Source organism: Dreissena polymorpha, chromosome 8, assembly GCF_020536995.1.
Source record: "Dreissena polymorpha isolate Duluth1 chromosome 8, UMN_Dpol_1.0, whole genome shotgun sequence".
In the NCBI taxonomy this organism is placed as follows: Eukaryota; Metazoa; Mollusca; class Bivalvia; order Myida; family Dreissenidae; genus Dreissena; species Dreissena polymorpha.
In genome coordinates this window covers 71,033,553-71,058,041 of record NC_068362.1, presented here as the reverse complement: position 1 = coordinate 71,058,041, position 24,489 = coordinate 71,033,553, and the positions used below count along the sequence as shown (strand labels likewise).

General features: G+C 37.6%; 2 protein-coding genes across 2 annotated transcripts in view; one reads left to right on the top strand and one right to left on the bottom strand.

Annotated features, from left to right (window-relative positions):
* Positions 1-253: 253 nt before the first annotated feature.
* LOC127841386 (opsin-5-like) lies at positions 254-17,519 on the bottom strand. Its single transcript, XM_052370196.1, has 5 exons — positions 17,499-17,519; positions 4,297-4,402; positions 2,164-2,345; positions 1,196-1,300; positions 254-875 (listed from the first exon to the last, which is right to left on the bottom strand). Exons 2-5 carry the CDS (start codon positions 4,367-4,369, stop codon positions 792-794), a joined length of 444 nt encoding a protein of 147 aa, XP_052226156.1. The 5' UTR covers positions 4,370-4,402; positions 17,499-17,519; the 3' UTR covers positions 254-791.
* A 19-nt stretch (positions 17,520-17,538) lies between these two features.
* Positions 17,539-24,489, top strand: part of LOC127841385 (insulin-degrading enzyme-like) — a 48,667-nt gene continuing 41,716 nt past the window's right edge. The window contains exons 1-5 of the mRNA XM_052370193.1: positions 17,539-17,702; positions 18,123-18,295; positions 20,575-20,651; positions 21,053-21,079; positions 21,407-21,510. Of these exons, the coding sequence (XP_052226153.1) occupies positions 17,620-17,702; positions 18,123-18,295; positions 20,575-20,651; positions 21,053-21,079; positions 21,407-21,510 (464 nt within the window). The 5' untranslated portion in view covers positions 17,539-17,619. The remainder of the gene's footprint in view (positions 17,703-18,122; positions 18,296-20,574; positions 20,652-21,052; positions 21,080-21,406; positions 21,511-24,489) is intronic.

Below are 24,489 nucleotides of genomic sequence, written 5' to 3'. Positions count from 1 at the left end.
AGCATTTAGATGAAGATTTATGTAGAATCTAATGAATCTTGCTTGCTTCGCGAGTATGTTATTTTGCTAAATATTGTCCAAGTGTTCCAGTTCAAAAACGCTTCCAGATACTGAACTTATTTATGGTGTGTGAAAGAGTTTGCTAAAATTTCCGCTCTGAGGCTTCACCGTGCAGTATGGGGCATTGTGTTTCACAAACGCAGCTCTTGTTTTTATGTCGAGATAGAAAAAAAGCAATGGAAACTTACAAACATACCGTATGCATAAAATATATTTGACCGCATGTCATGGAAAACTAAATAACAGCGGGGAAAAACAGAAATACAGCAATATAACACATAAACTTAAGAGATGAGGCATGCGTCCAAAGTAAGAATGAAACCGATTATGCAGACTCGTATTTATCGATGTGCCTAGCTACATGTAATTAAATCTATAATCAGCTATAATCCATGCAATCTCTTTCTATCTAAATTCAAAGCAATCTTAAAGAAGAACGTTCCTTTTTTAGGCTCGAATAATAAAAAAACTCGATCAAATTAAGTATTTTTCAATAGTCATCTATGAATTGATTATAAATGGGTTACCGTTTACTTTTAAATATTATCTTGCATTTGGACACCATAAGTGATGTCGTGATGATGAGCTTTCGGATCGTCATAACACAACGGCCAAAATGAATCTGAATGAAAGCCACTGCGAGTTTGTATGCATACTAGATGTTCGTGGTAAAAGATCAATAGAGTTCCTGCGAGGTTCCATGGGAGACTACCACTGTGAAGTTTGTGCGGCTACACGTCGGTGGTACATACTATGGTAGGGACGACCTTGTTAGTGGCTCGTGGAATAATACTGGATATCGATTGCTGGCTTGCCTGCAAACATGACATTGTTGAATCAGAAACATTATTTAATATAAGCATATAATCATCCTCATAACCATCATCATAATCAGTGTTATCATCATCATCATCATCATCATCATCATGAATCATTCATCAGCAATCATTTATCACTATCATCATCACATTAATTTATTGACAACTCGCTGTAATTATTTGTTTTCAATCAAGTATCAAAAACAATGAATGCAGAACGAATCATATCTTGATTTGTCTACACAATTTCTCAGCATAATAGAAAGACGATTATGTGAATATATAAATGAAATGACAACTCGTTGCTGGGTCCCTACCCCGGGTGCGGACTGACCGGGCATGTCGTCCGGTTTCGTATCTTCAGACATCAACTCCTCTTCCCGAACCCCAAACCAGTCTCTCAACCTGGTACATGGCAGGCTCTGCAGAAAGGTAATGGACTATAAGTAACCTTCAGTGATAATTTAGCCGCGTCATGCGAAACATGAGTCTTATGCAATATGCGACAAGCGTAGCTCCAGATCAGCCTGCGCAGTCTCGAAGTCTGGTAAGGAGCTACACGGTCCGCTAATGAGACTGCAAATCATTGCGTAACTTAATAGCAGACAGGATATCTTTTGATCAGACTTCCCTTATCCGACATACCACCCTTTTTTGCACAACGCGGCTCAAATTTAACCCATTTATGCCTCGTGGACTCTCCCATCCTTCTAAATTGGATCAATTTATTTCCAAAATTAGGGATGTCTAGTATATTTATTTGTATATTTAGAACATTTCATACAGAAATTCCTTTAGGCAAACAGCGCAGACCCTGATGAGACGCCGCATCATGCGGCGTCTCATCTGGGTCTACGCTGTTTACCAAGGCCTTTTTTCAGGACGCTAGGCATAAATGGGTTAAGAGTTTGAACTCAGACGAACGTTAACAAAAGTAACATGTTATATTCTCCCTGATAGATAAGTGTTTACCTATGTATTTTTTGTAACATTAGAAGAAGAATCGTGTTTAGAAGCGAGGGAATTGTTAATTGATTTTACTAATTTGAACTGTCGTTGCACTTACAAATCGGATTAAGATAAAATGAAGTGATTTAGTATCCGTTTTTCAATGAAATATAGAATACAACTCAGGATAGATTTGTTTTTGTGCCATGTACATAATGATTATCGGCAGGTTTTACGCATACGTTAGCTTTCCACGGCAAATCAATGCAATCTTATGCCCATCTTAATGTTGCATCGTCTAAGTTCTGTCATGTGACACCGACGAAGAAACTCACACCTGATAAAATGCCATCCTGAATTTCTTATTGGTGCCGACGTAGATGATAGGGTTCCAGATCCCCTGGGACTTAGCCGCCGCCGCCGGAAGCTCCGCCATCCATAGCGGCACGCTGTCCGGGTCGCCAAACGCTTGGATGAAAGAGACGACTGCGTAAGGCGTCCACACGATCCAGTAAACGCCTGTCAGCAAGAACATTTGCAGCGACTGAGTGATATGATTTTAAAATGCTTAATTATTAAAGTATTCAAACATAATCAAGTTTGCTTTGTTCAATTATGAATAAAGTGTGTTTTACAAAAACTTTTGTGTTTAAATACAAAATTTATATTTAACATGTCAATAGTGTAATATATATCCGTCGATCGTTGGAATAAAAGCGACTATTTTCCCGCCTGAAAGTGTGTTTAATCACTTCATATCAGCGTGCAGGATCAACGGGGTTTGCAGGGGTTTACACACAGGCTGGACAGAATATAAACACATGGTTTAGAACTTTAGTTTTGCAAATATCTAAAGTTATTGAAATACATTTGCTAAAATATTTAGTGCATTAAAGACAGGCAGTTTGTGCCAATATCTTAAGATTTAAGAAACAAATCCTTTAACACGTCTGAAATCGGTGCCAAAATTCACGTCGCGTGCTGCATAATAATGTAGATAAATGCTGTACACATGGGATTTTTTACCAAGAACATAGGCTTATTAAATATAGTAATTCTGATGTATGACGAAGTGCCATAAGCAGCATAAAAACTGTCTTTTATGCAGTTGTTGAAATTTTAAAGATTGTTTTTTAAATTATTTGAACAAAAAAGCACCACTTACCGGTGTGTTTACATCAATTAAAGTTCAATTGTGAACCCCACCAAGTCACGTGATCCTGCACTCTGATTATATATGCTCCCGACAGCAACAATGACCGGTAAATCAAGCAGATATACATGTAGAATGGCTGCAGCGTTAACACGTTTAAACATAGTTGCAAAATGATCCATTCGTGGATGGCATTAAATGAGTCGCGTTCTGAGAAAACTGGGTTTAATGCATGTGCGTTAAGTTTCGTCCCAGATTAGACTGTGTTGTCCGCACAGGCTAATCAGGGACGGCACTTTCCGCTTTTATGACAAATGGACGGACGGACGGACGGATGGACGGACGGACGGACGGACGGACCGACAGACCGACCGACAGACAGACAGACAGACAGACAGACAGAAAGACAGACGGACGGACGGACGGACGGACAGAGAGACAGACAGACAGACAGACAGACAGACGGACGGACGGACGGACGGACGGACGGACAGACAGACAGACAGACAGACAGACAGACAGACAGACAGACAGACAGACAGACAGACAGACAGACAGACAGACAGACAGACAGACAGACAGACAGACAGACAGACAGACAGACACAGACAGACAGACAGACAGACAGACAGACAGACAGACCTGATAATTGTGAAGCATTAATAACACGCTTAAACATGTGGAAGTAAGCACTCTTACTCCTTTGTGTTTGTGCACATGTTTCGCAAGATAGATGATAATATAATAGTACTTTAATGAGGTATCATTTTGCTTATTGATCGAATCCAGCTAGATAATTATAATCAGCACACTACCTGACAAACGCTTCTTTATATCATGCGGAACATAGATTTGAAATGAATAACAGTTTTTATGTTACAAGCTCATAAGACCTTGAACTTTGACATGTTGACCTCCGATACATATTGTATCTTCTTTGCATAGCTTGTAGCCGGCATATCAATAATGATTATCTTGGGTCAAACACTTCTGCAGATGTCGAATGGAAACACATTGTATGCATCAAACCCCTGTGACAATGACCTTCGAATTGTTGATGTCAGAATCAATAAGCGTCTTTCCCTTCTTCGAAAAGCCCAGCATGTCAGCTTACCGGTAGATGATCCTGGCGTTCTCAATATACCATGCGGCAAGGACATTATTAACGAGCAGACCAACAAACAGGCAGATTGCAACGCAATATAGTCACACTTCTTATGGAATTGAGAGTGATATATTTCTAAAACACACCAAAGATCGTTAGGTATAACATCAGTCTAAAAAAAAAATTACATATCATTTAAACTGGTTCCATACCGCACATGATGACGCAGCTTTTCAACATTCTTCGCTCGAGTTTCAGGTTTTTGCGAGCCATTCTGCTGTTCATATCCCATACCGAGTTGCTGTTGAGGCTCTTGACCTAAAACACAAAAATAGTTTATTGCATGCAATAAAATTTTGCGCACATCACACCTGCACACAGCACATTGATTGTTCAATGCTTGCGGTCGGCTCACATGTCAATATGTTCGCCTATAGCCCTTTTTAATAATAATAATAATAATAATAATAATAATAATAATAATAATAATAATAACTTTATTTTATGAAGAATTCACATTAAGAAATAATTTATTTTTTACAATGTGGTCTTCAGTAACATAACACAAGTATATATTTTGAAACATGCATACGAACATACAAGGCAAAAAAAAATTACAGTTAAATGTCATAATAACTTCCTTATCAATTCCAACGACGTGGACGACGACGAAGACGACGAAATTTATTCAATCGAATGGTAAAGTCAAGTCAATTTAATTAGCGAATACATTAGCACATAGGCAAACAACATACATAAGACATGTCGCGAAAAATATCGGTCAACGCCGCGACTGTCGCGCAAAATATCGAGTATTACTTCGTGTGCCTAATGTGGTCTTAAATTAGACTGCGATACACGGGTTTCATATAATATGGGCGATATTTGAATAATAAAATATCGTGAGTCGCCGCGACTGTCGCGAAAATATCGTTCGTCGCTTAGTGTGTCTAGTGTCGCCCTTTGAACGAAGCGATACACGATATTTTTCGCGACAGTCGCGGCGAAGTACGATATTTTTCGCGACAGTCGCTGCCACGCACGATATATTTAACATGATATATTGCCTTTTGAGCTTCCTACACAAGGGCGATATATCGTGTTAAATATATCATACGTCACCGCGACTGTCGCGCAAAATATCGTGCGTCCCCGCGACTGTCGCGAAAAATATCGTGCGTCGCCGCGACTGTCGCGAAAAATATCGTGTATCGCTTCATGTGTCTAGTGTCGCGCTTGATGAAACAAGGGCGAAATTATAGATCGCACTACCCGGATTCCGTAACCCATGTATGTTTGTTTCTAGTTGCGAACGATTATCTAGCAAAAAATGCGGTAAGCGGCTGTTCAAAGGTTTGATGGTCATCCATTTACGTGATATGAAATTTTCTTGGAAAGAAATTGTTACCATTGAAATTAATAAAATACCTTACTAAGTTTATAAAAATGTTGCATTTGAAAAATGCATTAGCCTTCAGTTACGTTATTACTTTTTATTGCATGATAACTAGTGTGTAAACAATCGTTGGACGAGTTCGTTCACTAAAAAACTAATGATACCCATTTCTCTATTGGATAATTTATAACTTGCGTTACTGATATAAAATATGGCTTTAAAACTTCAAATCATTTACATGTTCTGCTTCTGTATTAAATTTTAACCTTACCGTCATGAACACGTGATAGTAGCAGAAGATCATAATGCCGAGAGGGACAAAGAAGCAGAAGATCTTGATCGTGATGACGTAAGACGTATTAGATACACTTAAGTCGTTCCAGTTAAGCCCACAAAAGACACCCGACGCCTCTAGTCCATAGCTGCTCCAGCCTATTAAGGGACACACGGCCCAAACCAGGGCAAGCCCAAAACATCCGGCAACGCTTGCACAGGCGACTTTGGTCGTGATTTTGGGCGTCAGTCGGGGCTTGGTAATGACGATGTACCTGTCTACACTGACCGCCAATAGAAGATAAAGCTGAGACAGTCCAAACAGGTAGACTACGAATCCCGCAAAAATGCACGCCGCGTCCCCTGCGAACCAGGCTCCGTTGATAGCCGATATCGAAGCTAAAGGGTTTCCCAAACAGACCATGCACAGATCACCAATAGCAACACCAAGGATAAAAATATTTGTCGGGGACCGCAAGCGTTTATTTTTAGTAAATGTCAAAATTACCAAAACGTTTTCTACAAATCCGAAAAATGCAATAAACACACAAATTCCGCCAATGATTTGATGCGCCCATTTCGGATAATTGAGCCTCCGTATGTCTAGAACAGAACGGCCTGCCAGCACGTCTTCAGTTGTATTGTTGTGCGACATAGTATGATATTGTCGTGTTTCAATAGGAACTTCACGACTTCGAAAAAGTCAACGTTTTTTGTTCTAACATAGCTTATTTTTCTAAATTACAAATTTACCACAGTGCATTTTTTACAATGCAAAGCATGCAATACGATATTCAAATGACAAAGTATATCCGTTTGAAATATTGCACTTTCTTTCTCAAATCATGCTTCCGATTCTACGCTCAGCAGCTGAATAATGATATATTCTGTCACGACTCTTGCTTTTTCGCAATTGTATTATTTTGCTGAGTAAGTATCGATTGTTTAATTGGCTAGTCTACACACACCTTTGATACTAAAAAATAAAGCTTGTCTTTATTAGCAATTGTAACCAGTTGAGGTGCGATGCATTCACAATAGGATCATTTTGTCTCTGAAAATTACCATTATGCAGATAAATAATATATATATTAATTATTGAACATGTACATGTAGTCCCCAATAACTACATTGTTCGGCGACTGCAATTATTACCGTTACATAAGACTTTCCCGATTTTGATGCTTATGGCGCTAATTGGTCACACATGGAAATGTCAAAACCTGAATATGCTCTGGCATCACATAAAAGGTGCTATTGATGCAAAGAGATATTCAGTCCTTTTGATTTTTATCATGTTGATTATATTCAGTTTAGAAGAAAATATTGTTATATTCACGCGATGGTTTATTCCAAAATATTAGACGTAATCCGTTGATTTTGATGATGTTCCATGGCACTCTGAGGAAGATTAATTCATTCCTTAAAAAATATTTATTTTCTCCTTTGGCGAGATTCATTTATTCTAAATAACTAATATTTGTTTGAAAACTTGCCCTATTGAATCATTATATTTTGTTTTATATTCGATAATATTCCATTTGTATTCACGAAAAAAAAACTGAAGGAGTTTTAAAGGGAAACCCCAGCTTTATTAAATTAATACATATAGATATGCTTCATCAAACTGTGTGCCGCATGCATGGTTGTATATGATAAGCATTCAAGATGGAACGGGCTATTCACATTGCAGGTGAGATCGAAGCTTGTTGTAATTGCTTTTAAATAAATGGATAAAATACCCTCAAAACGAAGATATACCTTATAAATAAAACGGATTTGAGAATGTACTTGGAAAATGAGAATCGCCATTCTTTTAAACATAAACCGGAACATGTACGTCTTTTCGTCATAGGTGTATAATGGCGTTCGTGTTCAAATTGCATGCCACATGTTGTCGTATGTCAGTTAAAGAAACAACAACATGTGCATGTCGAATATAAAACAATTCCTTTAATACGTTGCATTTTCCTGTTTGCATCATTATCAATGAAGTCGCTAAAAGTGTACTTAACGCAGGAATTTTTTACTGGGGGCCCAACTAGTGAGGGTGCGGGAGGGGTCTTCCCGTGCGGGAGGGGTCTTCCCTCCCTATTTTTAATTGTTTTTGTCTTGTCTGTTTGTTGCTTTGTTGGTTTGTTTGCGTCAAACTTTAACATTTTCCATAACTCTTGCAATATTGAAGATAGCAACTTCATATTTAATAATATGCATATGTATCTCATGGAGCTGCACATTTTGAGTGGTGCAAGGTCAATGTCAATGCTATCATTCAAGGTCAAAGGTCAAATATATGGGAGGGACACAGTGTTTCACAAACACATCTTGTTTTTAATTTTGCACTTTTCAAGGTGAATTTAAAGGCTTAACAAATCTTATTTTGTAATATAAAGTTATGGAATATAACAAGTACATCAGCACCTGTCTGAAGTTTAAAGCTTTAAATATTGGTGCAAACAGCATTTTCAGAAATGTATGATATTTGATGACGAAGGAACTCAAAAACATTTATAAAGAAATGTATCATAAAGTATGACTGACATATAACCATAATATTATTTTCTCTTTGAATTCAAGCCTCCTCTAAAGTTTCAAAGTAAATCATCAACACAGAGAAACCATCAAAATTGTCAACAAATATTACATAAGATTGGACCTTGAAACTTTTTCTGTAATAACCGTTTTCCGTAGTTTTTTTTTACGGAACTATATCAGATATTTAGCTGATTTGTTGTATGCAAGTCTACCTATATGACCGAAAGATAAAGTGTTAAATTCTATCCATCATCCATCCATCCGTCCGTCCGTCCGTCCGTCCGTCCGTCCGTCCGTCCGTCCATCCATCCATCCATCCATCCATCCATCCATCCATCCATCCATCCATCCATCCATCCATCCATCCATCCATCCATCCATCCATCCATCCATCCATCCATCCATTCATCCATCCATCCATCCATCCATCCATCCATTCATCCATCCATCCATCTATCTATCTCTATCTATCTCATAGTACTGCCTCACGCCTCTCGCGAGTATTATGGGCAGGGTGCGCGTTGGCTGTTAGTAAAGTAAAAGAGTAAAAGCTGAGAAAGATATCTTTTAGCAAAGTAAGAATTTGTGCAATAATAAGGATAGTGTAGTTAGGTGGTTATGCGATTTAAATGTCATATAGTATACGAGGGATACAAATGGATAAAAACAATTCCCATGCGTTTAGTGGCTAAGTTGGGCTACTGCCTGCTTGAAGCTCTCAAGATCAGGCAGCATTGCGACGGGGTGAGGTAACCTGTTCCACAGGATTGTGGTGTGGGGGAAGAAAGAGTATTTAAATTATCATAACCTGTGTTGACTTGACGGAGACTGATGTGATGCATGTGTCTGTTTAACCTGGTTCGGGCTTCAAGATAAGACGGGAGGGATATGGCCACCAGATGGTGGTAGACTTTGTAGAAAAGGACGAGTTTGTCATCTGCGTCTGTTCTCGATGGTGCGCCAGTTGAGTGTATTTTGCAGATTTGTGACACTGGTGTAATGGTAGTACATGTAGTCATTTTTAACCCATCTGACTGCTCGCAGCTGAATCATTTCTATGTTGGGATTGTTGACCTGAGTGTGTGGTGACCATAAGGGGGAAGCATTGTTCAAGTTGGGGACATACTAGTGTTTGATATGATAGTGATTTGATCTTGTTTTGTCTTGATGTTACGTTTAAGGAAACCTAATGTTTTGTTTGCATTTGTTGTGATCTTGGAGATATGTGTATTCCAACTTAAATCATGGCAATGTCAACACCAAGGTATTTTGCGTCCTTAACTGGGGATAGGATTTGACCATGGAGCTTGTATTGGTACGAAATGGGCTTACGATTCCGTGTGACATGGAGAACCTGGCACTTGTCAGGGTTAAACTCCATGTCCCATAACTCTTCCCATTTCTCTAGTTCGCGGAGATCGTTTTTTAACCTTTGGCAGTCCGCCTCGGATGTCACTGTGAGATAGAAGGCAGTGTCATGATAGCTCAGCAGATTAAGTCTATATATCAAGAAATCGTTCAGTTTGTGATGCAAGCACCAAATTTGACACATATACTCTTCAGTCACTATAGATTTTATAAAGCACGTTAGCCACTACAAAAATTCAAAATGGCGTCCGTTTTCAAGATGGCCGCCGACAGGATTGAAAAATGAAAAAAAAAGAAACAAATTCTCTGAAAGGTTTTACTGCTTTGAATATCACTTGATTTTGATTTTGTACACAACAATTTGACTAGTTTGAATTTAAATTCAGACATTGTTTATGTTTAATATAGTACACACAAATCCATCATGGCTTCAAAAATGGCCGCCAAGATGGCCGCAAAAACCTATTTATGATCATAGCTATGTAACTATCCACTTAAATTTGATGAATTTGGTGCCTATACCCAGGTTTCAGGGGGCAAAGAACACAATCATTTCGTCAGACAAAGTGTAAGTTAATAAGGTCACACAGAAATCCAACATGGTGTCAAAAATGGCTGCCAAGATGGCCGCCAAAACATATTAATGATCATAACTATGTTACTTTCCACTCAATTTTAGATCTACATTTTGGTGTCTATAGATAGGTTTCTGTGGGCAAAGAACACATTTACGTCATCAGACATTTTTATAAGTTTAAAATATATCACTCAAATCCAAAATGGCCGCCAAGATGGCGGTCAAAACCTATTTATGATAATAAAATATGACTATGTAACTGTCCACTCAAATTTGATTAATTTGGTGTCCATACCCAGGTTTCAGGGAGAAAAGAACACACAATATCACATTTATATCATCATACAAAATGTAAGCTAATTATGTTACACAAACATCCAACACTGCGACCAAAATGGCCATTAACACAATACGAAGGACTACAGGTCCATAACTTGTTACTTAAAAGTTATGGTTGTTATGTAAAACGCCATAGTTAAAGAGACATTATCATTAAGCAGTTGAATAATCATAAACTCCAATTTATGACATTTGGAGTAGAGAATGAACTAGCACATGACTTCAAAATAGGATCAGGTTTTACTTACTTCTGTAGACTTCATTGTTAACCGTTGCTGAAAATCATTGAATATTAATTACAGCCTGAATAAGCACGAGTTCTTCCAAAAGATTAATATAATACACATTGTGTTCCTTTGACAATTTATTTACATCAAAGCAGAAGTAGATAGTCGTATTGTCTCTTTCGGAGTAATGCAGGATCTAGATGAGCACATCTGTATCCTCGCCCTACAACTGTGTGGTTGGACGACGGGATCGTTATACTGTTTCTTTAACAATTTTAACGTCTGCATCCGCTGAAGACAGAACAATATAGCATCCCATTTAAGACAGAGTTGTGCTGATCAGAGCAATCATGCCGGCCGTGTTTCTGCACGAGACAAAAAATCTTCCTTTTGTACATGAGCATTTTGTTTCTTTGCCTAAACTCACAATATGATTCACGTTTGTTTCATCGTCACCGGTGCGTGTTGTCTTTGTTATAATGACCGCCTTCGTAGCCATCGAATCCCACTGTCGCTTGTACGTAATGCATTTTCTATGAATCTACATAAGACTCGGCTATTGCGTTATATAAGTCGCCCTTCTCCATGGTCAAGGATTCAGCAAAGTGCCACCATCATGCATCTGTGTCATGAATACAGTTCATCTCAGCCTCACATGATTTGTCTATAGCATACTCTCAACTTGCTTGAGCGATCTGAGGCTTATCTGCTGTACACAGTATGTTCTTGGTTTCAAAGAAGGCGGCAGGAAGGGAGCTCAGTTCAAAAGACGATACGACTGCAAGGGAAGGATCTCCAAATTTTTAAAACCACCAGAAAACGCTGGAACAGAAGAGCATGATAAAAAGCACGGTCAGAAGCGATCTTAACAGCCAAGCTATTCCCAACAGCTTTGGCTCTGTATTTTCTCGTGAATGTATAAGCAAAGACCGAGTTTCCTATGATATCTCTTATGATCGTTTTCCAAAATGCCTCAACTTCATGAACATTCACAACTGACCCAGCCACTATCTTATTGACCATGTTTCTTGAGTAGGGTTAGCTGTGTATGGAGAGCAGGTTGTAATCTGTGTCTGCATTTTCTCTAGATCAAACGAATCCCCTTTGATGCACGCCTCAGTTGAATCTTGGTGTTGCGGAATTGAAGTTTAGGTCAGATCTGTGAAATCCTGCATCCCACTGCTGTGCTCGGATGATGCAGATAGGGTCCAAGGGGGTTGCATTTACTCGGCAATTTCACTGCCGCGAGTTAGACCACATATGCTCTATAAACACATCATCAATGTGTGCTCAATGACAACATCACGTCCTAGCCCAGCATAGCATTGATGGCTCCTACGAACAACGTGAAAACCAATACCGAACTTTTGATAAACGTCTGGGTGCGTTTTCTCTAGGTCGCTTATTTGCAGCAAAGATGGATAGCAAATCGGGCACTGCCTGCTAATGCATCAGCCAACACTCAGTACGATATGCTTGTATGTTTTCTGGGTCATTTCGCCCGTAAGTTGGCTGTGTATGCCCTTTTCAACAAGAAAATGGTCCCGTGAAGCCCTCTGGACAATTTTTCGTGTCACAATGTGCACAATTTGCGCATTTTCTCTATAGACTGCCACAAGTATGTTTTCGAGAGCGGTTTCTGCCATGAGGGATACTTTGCCCCCCACCCCCCTGCAAGCTCATACGTTTATGAAACATCCTAAATTTTAATCAACACTTTAAACTACTTTGTGGCGCATCAGTGACGATTTCGGCAGCCTTCCAATACAAGGGTTGGTCAAACGTTACAGCAATGGTCTGAAGGTTGTGGCAAGGTTGCAAACAAAGGCTTATGTTGACAGAATGCACGCTTTGTCCCCATTGTACATATTTTATGCAAGAATTTGAAATACAATTGCAACCCTGAGTACTGTATTTTCTGATTCAAGATACGCATAATTCCCTGCAAATTCAGTGTTGCCTGAATCTGAAAAATATCGATCCTCTTGTCAAAATCCAAAAATCACGGCAGGCCCAAACTATGGCGTTTCACATAACAAGCATCACGTAAAAAGTAATGGACTTGTGGTCCTTCGTATTGTGTCGTTTGACGCCATGTGAGATTTCAGTGTAACATAATACACTTAAACTATGCCTGACAATGTGATCTTTGCCCCTCGAAACTTCGGTATAGACACCAAAATCATCAATTGTTAAAGTTACAAAGGTATGATCATTGATAGATTCAGGTGGCCATATTGGAGGCCATTTTGGACGCCATGTTGGATTTGTGTTTAATATAATAAACTTAAACTATGTCTGATGATCTCTATTGTGCTCTTTGCCCCTTGAAACCTATGTATAACCACCAAAATAATCAAATTTGAGTGGATATTTACATAGTTATGATCATTAATAGGTTTGGTGGCCATCTTGGCGGCCATTTTAGACGCCATTTTGGATTTGTGTGTACAATTGTAAACTTTAACAATGTCTGAAGATCATTATGTATTCTTTGCCCCTTGAAACCTAGGTAAAGACACCAAATTCATCAAATTTGAGTGGATAGTTAGATAGTAATCATTAATATGTTTTGGTGGCCATTTTGGACGCCATGTTGGATTTGTGTGTAATATAATAAACTTAAACAATGTATGATGATCTTTATGTGTTTTGTGCCCTTTAAACCTATGTATAGCCACAAAAATAATCAAATTTGAGTGGATATTTACATAGTCATGATCATTTATAGGTTTTGATTGCCATATTGGCGGCCATTTTGGACGCCACGTTGGATTTGTGTGTACTATTGTAAACTTAAACAATGTCTGATGATTTTTATGTGTTCTTTGCCCCTTGAAACTTAGGTATAGACAACACATTCATCAAATTTGATTGTATAGTTACATAGTTATGATCATTAATAGGTAATTGGCGGCCATCTTGGCGGTCATCTTGAAAATAAATTTTTTCCGGAGGTCCGATTGTGGTAAACTTTTGATATGTGTTAAAAGACCTTCTTCTCTACCAGGATCAGTTAAAATACCCTTTGTAGCAATTTTTGGTGAATGAAGGTATTACTTCATATATTGACCGTACTAGTACTTCTTGCTAAAAACAGAGTATTGGCAGCCATCTTGAAAAATGCCGCCATTTTGATTTTTCAAGTGGCTAACGTGCATTTTGAAGAAAGGGGTATCTAAAGGTAATGTATGTCAAGTTTCATGCTTTCATCACTAATTAAACATTTTTTTCATTATTCAGCGCAGCTATCAGCAAAGAGGCGTACTTAGGATGTAACAAGGGAAGGGAGATCATTTATGTATAGGAGAAAGAGGAGAGGGCCGAGGACAGATCCCTGAGGCACTCCAGAGGTAACCGGAGCTTGGTCAGTATTAATACCGTCTACTACAACTTATTGGGATCTGCCAATTAGGAAGGACTGGATCCAGGATATGGTCTGGTCAGAAGCACCATGTTCCTTTAATTTATGTAGTAGTTTGAGGTGATTGACTTTGTCGAAGGCTTTACTAAAATCCAGTAGGATTAGATCGGTCTGTTTACCGGATGCAAGAGTTTTTGCCAAGTCATCCACTTACTTCACAAGCTGAGTCTCACAGGACCGCCTTTCGCGGAACCCGTGTTGCAGCTCGTAGAGTATGCCGTGTTTGGTAAAGTGTGTGGATAGGCTAGATGCGATAATGTGTTCTAGGAGTTTGCATAGGACACATGTAAGTGATATGGGCCTATAGCTTGCTGGGTCGCTAGTGTCACCTTTTTAAATAGAGGGTAGATGTTTGCCTTCGTCTAATCGGATGGGAGTTGACTAGATTCTAAGGACTTTTGGAAAATCAGCGACACTAGGTCAAGGATATCATGCCGGAATTCCTTGAGGACAATGGGCCTGATCATATCTGGGCCGGCAGCCTTATCCACTTTAAGGTTTTGTAGTAATTTCAGGACACCTTTGGGGTCTATTTCTATCTTGGGCATGGTGGGGTAGGGTAAATTTCTTAGGGTATTTCTGCATAGCTGGGAGAGAAACAGAGGGGAAACTCCTGAGAATTCGTTCCGGTCCATTGATACTTGGCGAAGTTATGGGCCTTGGACTTAAAGTTTCACTATAATAACCTTTTCCTTTTTTTCGCAACTCTTTAAGATAGTAAGCTGATTCCTATGCCCTCGGTAGGATGGCATATGGCAGTTGGGCTGTTCGGACTGTTCGGCATTTCATTATCCAGACTTTTTCAGGGACCTATAGAAACATTGTTTGTATAGGTCCCTGACTTTTTCAACACGCTTTGAGATATTGACCTGATATTTGGTGTGTGAGTCTACCTACAAGACGTTCGCATGAAATATGACTTTCGTTATTTGTTCTGTGTAAATATATATTTATCCCTACTGGATACAAAACTGAGTCGTGAATTTTAAATCAGTCTTATTCAATCTATTATATGTTTATAAATCAATGAAACAACTATGCATTTTCTATATTGTATTTGACATTTTATCGTGATTCTGTAAATAAATTGCGAATGAAAACGTGTTTAATTAACGTTTAACGCGATCATGAGTGTAAAGAAAACTTATTATTTCGAACCTGTCATTTGTAAACGTTATAGCGAGTATGGTATATAAACAGCATAATAACCATACGAAATCTATAAAACTCGCTTTTGTGCGTGCTGTCTCTTTTTGCATATTTAATAAGCTTTTCAAACAGAAATCACAGAGCCACAGTGCACACACTATATTTGATAATTCATTCGTTTGTTAGATATTGATTGCAGTTTAAACACATATAAGGTCATATCGCGGAGATTTAGTTAACCTTACCATGTGTTCATTGCATTAGAGAAAAAACAATCATCAAAAGAGAAAATTACCCGTAATTACTCAATGTTTTCGGACACTTAAAAATAATTATTTTTTTTCGTGTCCGAAAACTTAGATACGAAAAATATTAACAAAATACAGGTGTCCGAAAACTTAGAGTCGAAAATGGAAGTGTCCGAAAATAGCGTCAATTGTATCAACGACTACCGGTAATAGCACGCGCTTGTAAAATACCATGCCGTATAGTATAAATTACAGTAATACATGTTTGCACTGCATTTTTAATAATTGTTATTGCTTACTTTATTTTACAGAAAGTTACTTCAAGGTTGTACTTTGACCAACGAATTCAAAATTGAGCATGTGATGTACCGATACACGCTTGTATGAACCTGTAAATAACGCAATAAAAAAAGCAAACTATGAATTCTTTGTATGTTCATTTCCGATAGTTGTTGTGTAACACCTTCCATTGTTCGTAAAACTTGTAATATGGTGCATCACAATTTGAAAAACATTTAGTATTTCACAGTTATTTTACTGAGAAGGGGTAGTACCATTGCGGTAGATGAGAAGGGGTAGTACCATTGCGGTAGATAATTGAACTGTTAATTGGCACTACCCCTGGTAATTGTCATAACGCTTATGCTATCGGGCGAAACCCTTGTTTAATACCGGTTTACAAGGTTATTCACCCAATAACGCAAATGTAATGGTCCATTGCCCTCAGGCATGCACCCGCAATGTTTTATGATGTTAATCTGGTTGTAAAACCCCATGATCGAAGTGTCATTAGATATCGAAAACATGTTCGAAATTTGGTAAAATAGCGCTGTAAAATACACTGTCCGAAAACTTAGAGACATGAATAACGGACGAAAACTCGTGTGTCCGAAATTAAAGAGTCACAAAAAATAATTATTTTTGCTAAAAAGGGGGGTGTCCGAAAACTTAGAGTGTCCGAAAACATAGAGTAATTACATATGTTCATGCACATGGGCATGTGAAATCACGTCCGTACAGATAACATCAAAAACTTAGGAAAGGAAACAACGAAATATAAAGTTTGGTATGATATACATGTGAAATTAAAGCGCATGGTGTAATTAAAGAGCATGTCAAGTTTTGAATATATCTGCTACGACGTTTAATTTCACGGTCTATATTGTTGCCATAATATTTCGGAGTTTGATTTCGTATTCAATCCATTGGGAACCTCTGTTTTGAGTTTTTGAAAATATGACCATTCTTATAGTTTTCGATACGATCCCGAATACACTGGAGTATGCTGACACCCATGTCGCCCATACCATGTTCGAGGGAGTTGAAATGTTCGGCAACTGGTTTTTCTCTTTGGAGTCTTACATCCGCTTCGTGTTTTTTCAGTCTTTGTTTTAATGACCTCTTGGTTTCACCCACATACACAATCTTTTGACATTTGAGGCAGTTAATGCCATAAATAATGCCATAAATAAAACAAACTTTGAAAAAGCCTATTTAGGCGAAATATATCAGAAAAGAGTGGAATTTGTTCTGTTAAAATTAACGTTTTCAAACTATTATTTTTTTTCCCCAGAATATGCTGTTCTATTTATAGCTGAGCTTCCTTTACCTTTATCAATGGGCGAGGAATGCCGATTAGTAAAATCGAGCTATCTCAATCGGACTGGCTCGGACTTTTACATAGGTCGCCATTGTGAAGATTTCCCCCCCCCCCCCCCCCCCCCCCCCCTCGCACGGGCCTGGCAATCCTCAGCGTTCAACACATTTATACATATTTTTATCTGAATGTCGCACTAAAATTAGGTCCGCCCTAAAATTAAAGTATATACACGTTCGTATCTAAAATATTCGGTCGGCATAGGCGTTATATTAACTTACTTCTATTTTTGTTCTTTGTGGTAATTCATAGGCATGTGTTACTTTTCTTCTTTGGGGTAATTAAATTTGTCATTTAGAAAATGACTATTCGATAACAAGTTTTTTTTGGATACGATAATAAATGTTAACTTTTCGAACATTGTTTTCTGTGTGTAAGAGAACTCTCCTTTACGCAACAACATTTACTATTCGGCAAACCACAAGGTTAATCAACGTATTGCATTAGTGTTTGTTCATTTGTTACGAATTTTACTTTTAGAGGATAATTGACATTTCACGAGTCTTGTGACCAGGCTGCCATATGGGTCGTCTTGTTTTTCCGTTTTTTGTCCAGGTCTAACTGGCGCAACACCTCGCCTCTGTGTCGATCCCCTATTTGATTGTTATCATGACCATGTTTTATATGCCAAATAATGGCATCCATAATCTTCAGGAACTTTTCAGATGTATAGATTGTTCTCATTTCTTCTAATTTAAGTCATGCAACTGTTTGTTTTGATTAAGTCACAATTATTGTGTGTCCTGATTTTATGTTCAATAATGTAAATTTCATTACCATATTTATTTGAATGCACTGTTTTCATACATGTAAATTTATATGCATTATTGGTTGCTTTTATTCAGATCAATAACAAGCATGGGTGACAGTTGTATAAAACATTGTGTGAATAATGTTATTAAATCTGATGGGGATGATCGACACTATCGTGCTCTGGAGCTCGGCAATGGAATGAGAGTGTTCCTTGTCAGTGATCCAGACACCGAAAAATCTTCGGCTGCAATGGATGTTTACATAGGTAATGTATTGCATCTTCGTTAAGTTTAGGTTTGTTGCTCATTCTAATATTTGTATTCATGGCTGCAAAACATTTGATTTTCAACTTTTCAATGTGTGACTAGAAATGGCACGGCAGAGGCCGAAATTTATCCCCACGCCGCATAGATCATTAGATGTTATATTCAGGGGTTTCGCTGTATATCGCCAATGGCTCCAATTTTTTAAAAGTGGCGAATTTCAAAAAATCAGTAAGATCCTATCCGAAGATGTTCTGCAAATCGAAAGCACGCGACCAAGCTTTAGCGGCCAGAGTCTGTCAGCTGCAAATATTGATTCACGACGATGTAAGGGACCTACAGTGCAGAATGCAAATTGCAATCACTAAAGCGTGTAAGAGTTACAAACAGTGTTTTTACTGCTATTGTCAAGTTTTATGGACCTTATTATCGGATTAACGGCTTCTTTATGAAATTGAGCAATGAATTAAGTACACGGGGACAAACTGTCACGACGATCAATAATTATAATGATTTCTTTAATCAAAACCATGGAGCTTGCAAAAGCATTTAACTTCTCCACAAAAACAACTAAAAACTTGTTTCAACAGGTATTTGTGAGCATTTCTGTTAAATAGTTTCATTATTATTATGTTTTGGGAAGGATATAATTTTATTAAGATACCAACAATTTCTGAAATAAAAAATATCATTCACTCGATGTTCTATCAGATATGTTTAAATTCAGACATTTAAAGATAGGGACATTTATGTGTTGGTTTGTTGTTGATAGTTTGTAAAAATATGTTTTATATTATTTCAGGCAACTAGAATGGATGGTGGCAATTATCTGGGCCTTTCTGAAGTTTCTGTCAGGAAATAGGCGTGAAAAACATTCATTTAATTGAACTTGGAAATCATCCACCATTAACAGAAAACGCTTTAATAACAGAAGCTGATGTATATCATGTCCAAATGACTAAAAATAACTCTATAACAATTCAAAGTGAGATGCCTTATTTTCTGATGTTTTATATTTCTGTTTCACTTTCAAATGATGTACATTTGTGTTATTCTATGTTTAAATAATTATTTTTGAAACATTTATGCAGCATACTGTTTAATACTTTAATGTTAACATTATTATATTATTTGGGTTATCTGTGTTGTTTATCAAGTTGAAAAAAATGTTATTTATATGCAAATAAAGCTTATTAAAACTTATGAAGGTATGACTTATGAAGGTACTTTAATATTGTTTTTTTATGTAATAACATTCTTTTAAAAGTGATAATTGAGTCAATGACATAAATGTAGTAAGGTTTCTTTAAGTGATTGTTCTTATTAATAAGATTGGAATATTCCACAGTTTTCATGCGGCAAATAAGTGGCAACAACTTTTTGTAGGCCAGTGAAACCCCTATTATTAAAAGGCAATTTTGGGTGGGCAAGGCCTTTGTTGGCGGGGCCCCAGGGTGGGTAATCAGGACATGGATGGTCGAGATAGACCATGTTGTCATAAGAGATGTTCAGTAATTATTTGAATTCAAAATTGGTGAATAAATGAAAAAGTTATGTTAAAACTAAATTTTGGGTGGGCGTGGTCTATGTGGGTGGGGCGCCCCATGGTTGACCGTATTGTCATAAGAGATGTTCAGTATCAATTTGAATTAAATTGGTGTAGAAATGAATAAGTTAATGTAAAATAACCTAAAAAATGAGTTAAAATCTCTGACCCGGTCCCACCCCAACCCCTATTGCCATTGGCCACTATCTCCTCCTACACTATTAGCACTAGAACCTTGAAACTTACACACATGGTAGCTATGAGCATATGTGTGACGGTGCACTGTTTGGAATTTGGATCTGACCTCTGAGTCAAAAGTTATAATCATGTGTGGCGCATGTTGTTAGTAAAATTATTTTTTTACCCATTTTTCCCATTCATATACCCATAACTTTTAACCCAGTGGTCAAATCAAAATTCCAAATAGTGCACCGTCACACATATGGTCATAGCTACCATGTTTGTAAGTTTCAAAGTTCTAGTGCAAATAGTATATGAGGAGATACTGGCCAATGGGCATACATGCCAGAATTTTTCGGGTCCAAATCGGGACTTTTCATAAAAAATTGCCAGGAAATTTGACCAAAAAGCGGGACACCTTATAGCTCATAGCTACCATGTGTGTAAGTTTTAAGGTTCTAGTGCTAATAGTGTAGGAGGAGATAGTGTCCAGGGCGGACAGATGGACGGTGGCTTTTAAAAGTGTGTGGATAATAATATATCGTGCTTTTCTAGGTCACATGAAGGATCCTAGAGACATTCCAGGCCTTGCACATTTCTGTGAACATATGCTCTTTTTGGGCACACAAAAGGTAAATCTTGACATTTTTGGATTGCTGTGATATTTCCTTTTTGTTTTGTAAGATAAACCCATCTAGCATGTAACAGTGTAATTTGCGCCTTTGTACATTTAAATTGCTAGAGATATAAATTGGCCCATTAAATTTGTAATGTGCTATATTTTCTGAGAAATTTGTTATGTCATTATCCAATAAAGCTGAACAAAGACAAGTGGATAACTGAGGTCAATATGTTTGATTGTATGTATTTAAGTCTAGTGACACTAATGACTCATGGAGATCTATTCAATGTGATTACTTTTATGACCTTTTCCAAACTGCTTTTTAAAAGCATGAATCATTGATGATTGAATTTCATTAATAATGGATTTTCTGTGTCAATGTGTTGAGTTTGCATCTTTTTGCAATTTCAGTATCCATCTGAAAACGAGTATTCAAAGGTAACATCATTATAACACAATAGTATTTTATTACTAGATTTATAGACTAAGTATCAGCGTACATGTTTACTTCACTGGTGACTTAAAGTTTAAACATTATGTGCTTATTTGATATTTTTATACATAATTTATGCTTTTTAACTTCACAATTCATTGAAATGTGTTTTTTATCAAGCAAAATATTGTTATATTTTAATAAATGTGTAAGCATGTACATGAAATTAAACATGTATATTATTCTTATAGTCAAACTGCTCACTTCATGTTATTTAGTCTAATAAATGTTTTACCAATTTATTTATAGTGATTGAATAAAATCTTTTTCAGTTCCTAAATGAACACGCTGGTAGCTCAAATGCCTTTACTTCAAATGAACATACAAACTACTACTTTGATGTGGGTCCAGAATATCTAAGCAACACTCTAGACAGGTAGTGATATTTTGACATTTATAAAAGAATAGAAGTCAGAACAGTGCAAAAAAGGCAAACAATAAGTAATTATATTTGTTTACCATACCCTTTCGACGCAACACATTTTCTCAACTCGAAATATTTATTTTTTCATTCAAACTTGTTTTCTTGTTTCAGAATTCATTAAGTTTTGGATAGGTAAAATATTTTTTCTTTCATTTAAGTGATTATCCTTTGAGTTAATAAAATTAAAATATTGACCAGACATCTGCTTATTGTAGGTCAAATAGAAATATATTCTCATGTGTGCCATAGAACATTCTTTAAAAAATGGAAAAGTTGAACATGCATTTTTGTTTGGAAAAAAAAAGCAAGCTTACCTTTACCCACCGACTCATTACCAGCAACTCATATAAGGAAATTACAATCAAACATTTGTTTAAAAAATGTCTGATTAGTTTATTAAAATACTGGTAGTAAGTGCTTTTCTCACCATTTTGAGAATGGGGGCTGGTCCCTGTAGATTTAGAAAAATCATAGTGTCTCAGAGCTCCAGATAAGGTTTCAGTTCAATTAATTTTTACTACAAGATTTATTTCGCAATTAGTTTTTTTTTCAAAATTCATCATTTTCAATTAGTTTTTATACCCCCACAAACGAAGTTTAGGGGGGTATATAGGAGTAAACTTGTCGGTCAGTCGGTCGGTCTGTCAGTCCGTATTAAGTGTCCGCTCTCTAATTCAAGTAGTTTTCATCCGATCTTCACCAAACATGGTCAGAAGTTGTATCTAGATGATCTTAAGGCCAAGTTCGCACATGGGCCTTGCCGGGTCAAAACCTAGGTCACTGGGTCACTTAGTGCGTTTTTTAACATTGAGCATAGTGTCCTCTCTCTTATTCAAGTAGTTTTCATCTGATCTTCACCAAACTTGGTCAGACGTTTAATCTAGATGATCTGAAGGCCAAGTTCGAACATGGGCCATGCCAGATCAAAAACTAGGTCACAGGGTCACTAAGTACGTTTTACACATTGAGCATGGTGTCCGCTCTCTATTTCAAGAAGTTTAAATCCGATCTTCACCACACTTGGTCAGAAGTTGTAACTACAAAATGTAGATGATGTGTAGGTCAAGTTCGAACATGGGCCATGCTGGGTCAAAAACTAGGTTACGGGGTCACTTAGTGTGTTTTAAACCTCACCATGTTGTCCGCTCTCTAATTCAAGTAGTTTTTATTTAATCTTTACCAAAATTGGTCAGAAGTTGTATCTTGATAATGTCTAGGGCATGTTTGAATATGGGTCATGTCGGGTCAAAAACAAGGTCACGGGGTCACTTAGTGCGTTTTTAAACATCACAATGTTGTCCGCTCTCTATAATGAAAGAAGTTTTCATCCAATCTTCACCAAACTTGGTCAGAAGTTGTATCTAGATGATGTCTAGGTCAAGTTTGAATATGGGTCATGCCGGGTCAAAAACTAGGTCACGGGGTATCTTAGTGTGTTTTAAACCTCACCATGTTGTCCGCTCTCTAATTCAAGTAGTTTTCATCCAATCCTCACCAAACTTGGTCACAAGTTTTATCTAAATGATCTCTAGGACAAGTTTGAACATGGGCCATTCCGGGCCAAAACTAGGTCACGGGGTCACTTAGTGCATTTTTTAACATTCAGCATGGTGTCCGCTTTCTAATTCAAGTAGTTTACATCCGATCTTCACCAAACTTGGTCAGAAGTTTTATGGAGATGATCTTAAGACCAAGTTAGAACATGGGCCTTTCTGTGTCAAAAACTAGGTCAAGTGGTCACTTAGTGCGTTTTAAAAATTGAGCATGGTGTCCGCTGTTTTTTGTGAAGACGACATGCAAAATATTATGTGTCAATGCGGCATGTAGGGGTATTCGTGACGTCTGTGACAAAGCTCTAGTTATCCCCCGCCAGAGGCGGAGGGATATTGTTTTGGCGTTGTCCGTCCGTCCGTCCGGCACTTTTGTGTCGGGAGCCATATCTTGGAAGTTCTTTGGTGGATTTCATTTAAACTTGGTATGAGTATATATGTATGCATAAGAGGATGATGCACGCCAAATGGCATTGTACACCATCAGTTAAAAACAGACTTATGGCCCTTTGTATCTTGAAAAAATGCTTTTTAGTGTCCGGAGCCATATCTTGGAAGTTCTTTGGCGGATTTCATTGAAACTTGGTATGAGTATATATATGCATAAGAGGATGATGCACGCCAAATGGCATTGTACACCATCTGTTAAAAACAGACTTATGGCCCTTTGTATCTTGAAAAAATGCTTTTTACTATAGGCACTTTTGTGTCCGGAGCCATATCTTGGAAGTGCTTTTGCGGATTTCAATTAAACTTGGTATGAGTATATATATGCATAAGAGGATGATGCATGCCAAATGGCATTGTACACCATCTGTTAAAAACAGACTTATGGTCCTTTGTATCTTGAAAATATGCTTTTTACTATAGGCATTTTTGTGTCCGGAGCCATATCTTGGAAGCGCTTTGGCAGATTTCTTTGAAACTTGGTATGAATATATTCCCGCGCCAGAGGCGGAGGGATATTGTTTTGGCGTTGTCCGTCCGTCCGGCTGTCCGTCCGGCACTTTTGTGTCCGGAGCCATATCTTGGAAGTGCTTTGGCGGATTTCATTTAAACTTGATATGAGTATATATATATGCATAAGAGAATGATGCACGCCAAATGGCATTGTACACCATCTGTTAAAAACAGACTTATGGCCCTTTGTATCTTGAAAAAATGCTTTTTACTATAGGCACTTTTGTGTCCGGAGCCATAACTTGGAAGCGCTTTGGCATATTTCATTTAAACTTGGTATGAGTATATTTATGCATAAGAGGATGATGCACGCCAAATGGCATTGTACACCATCTGTTAAAAACAGACTTATGGCCCTTTGTATCTTGAAAAAATGCTTTTTACTATAGGCACTTTTGTGTCCATTTCCAGGTATGTCATG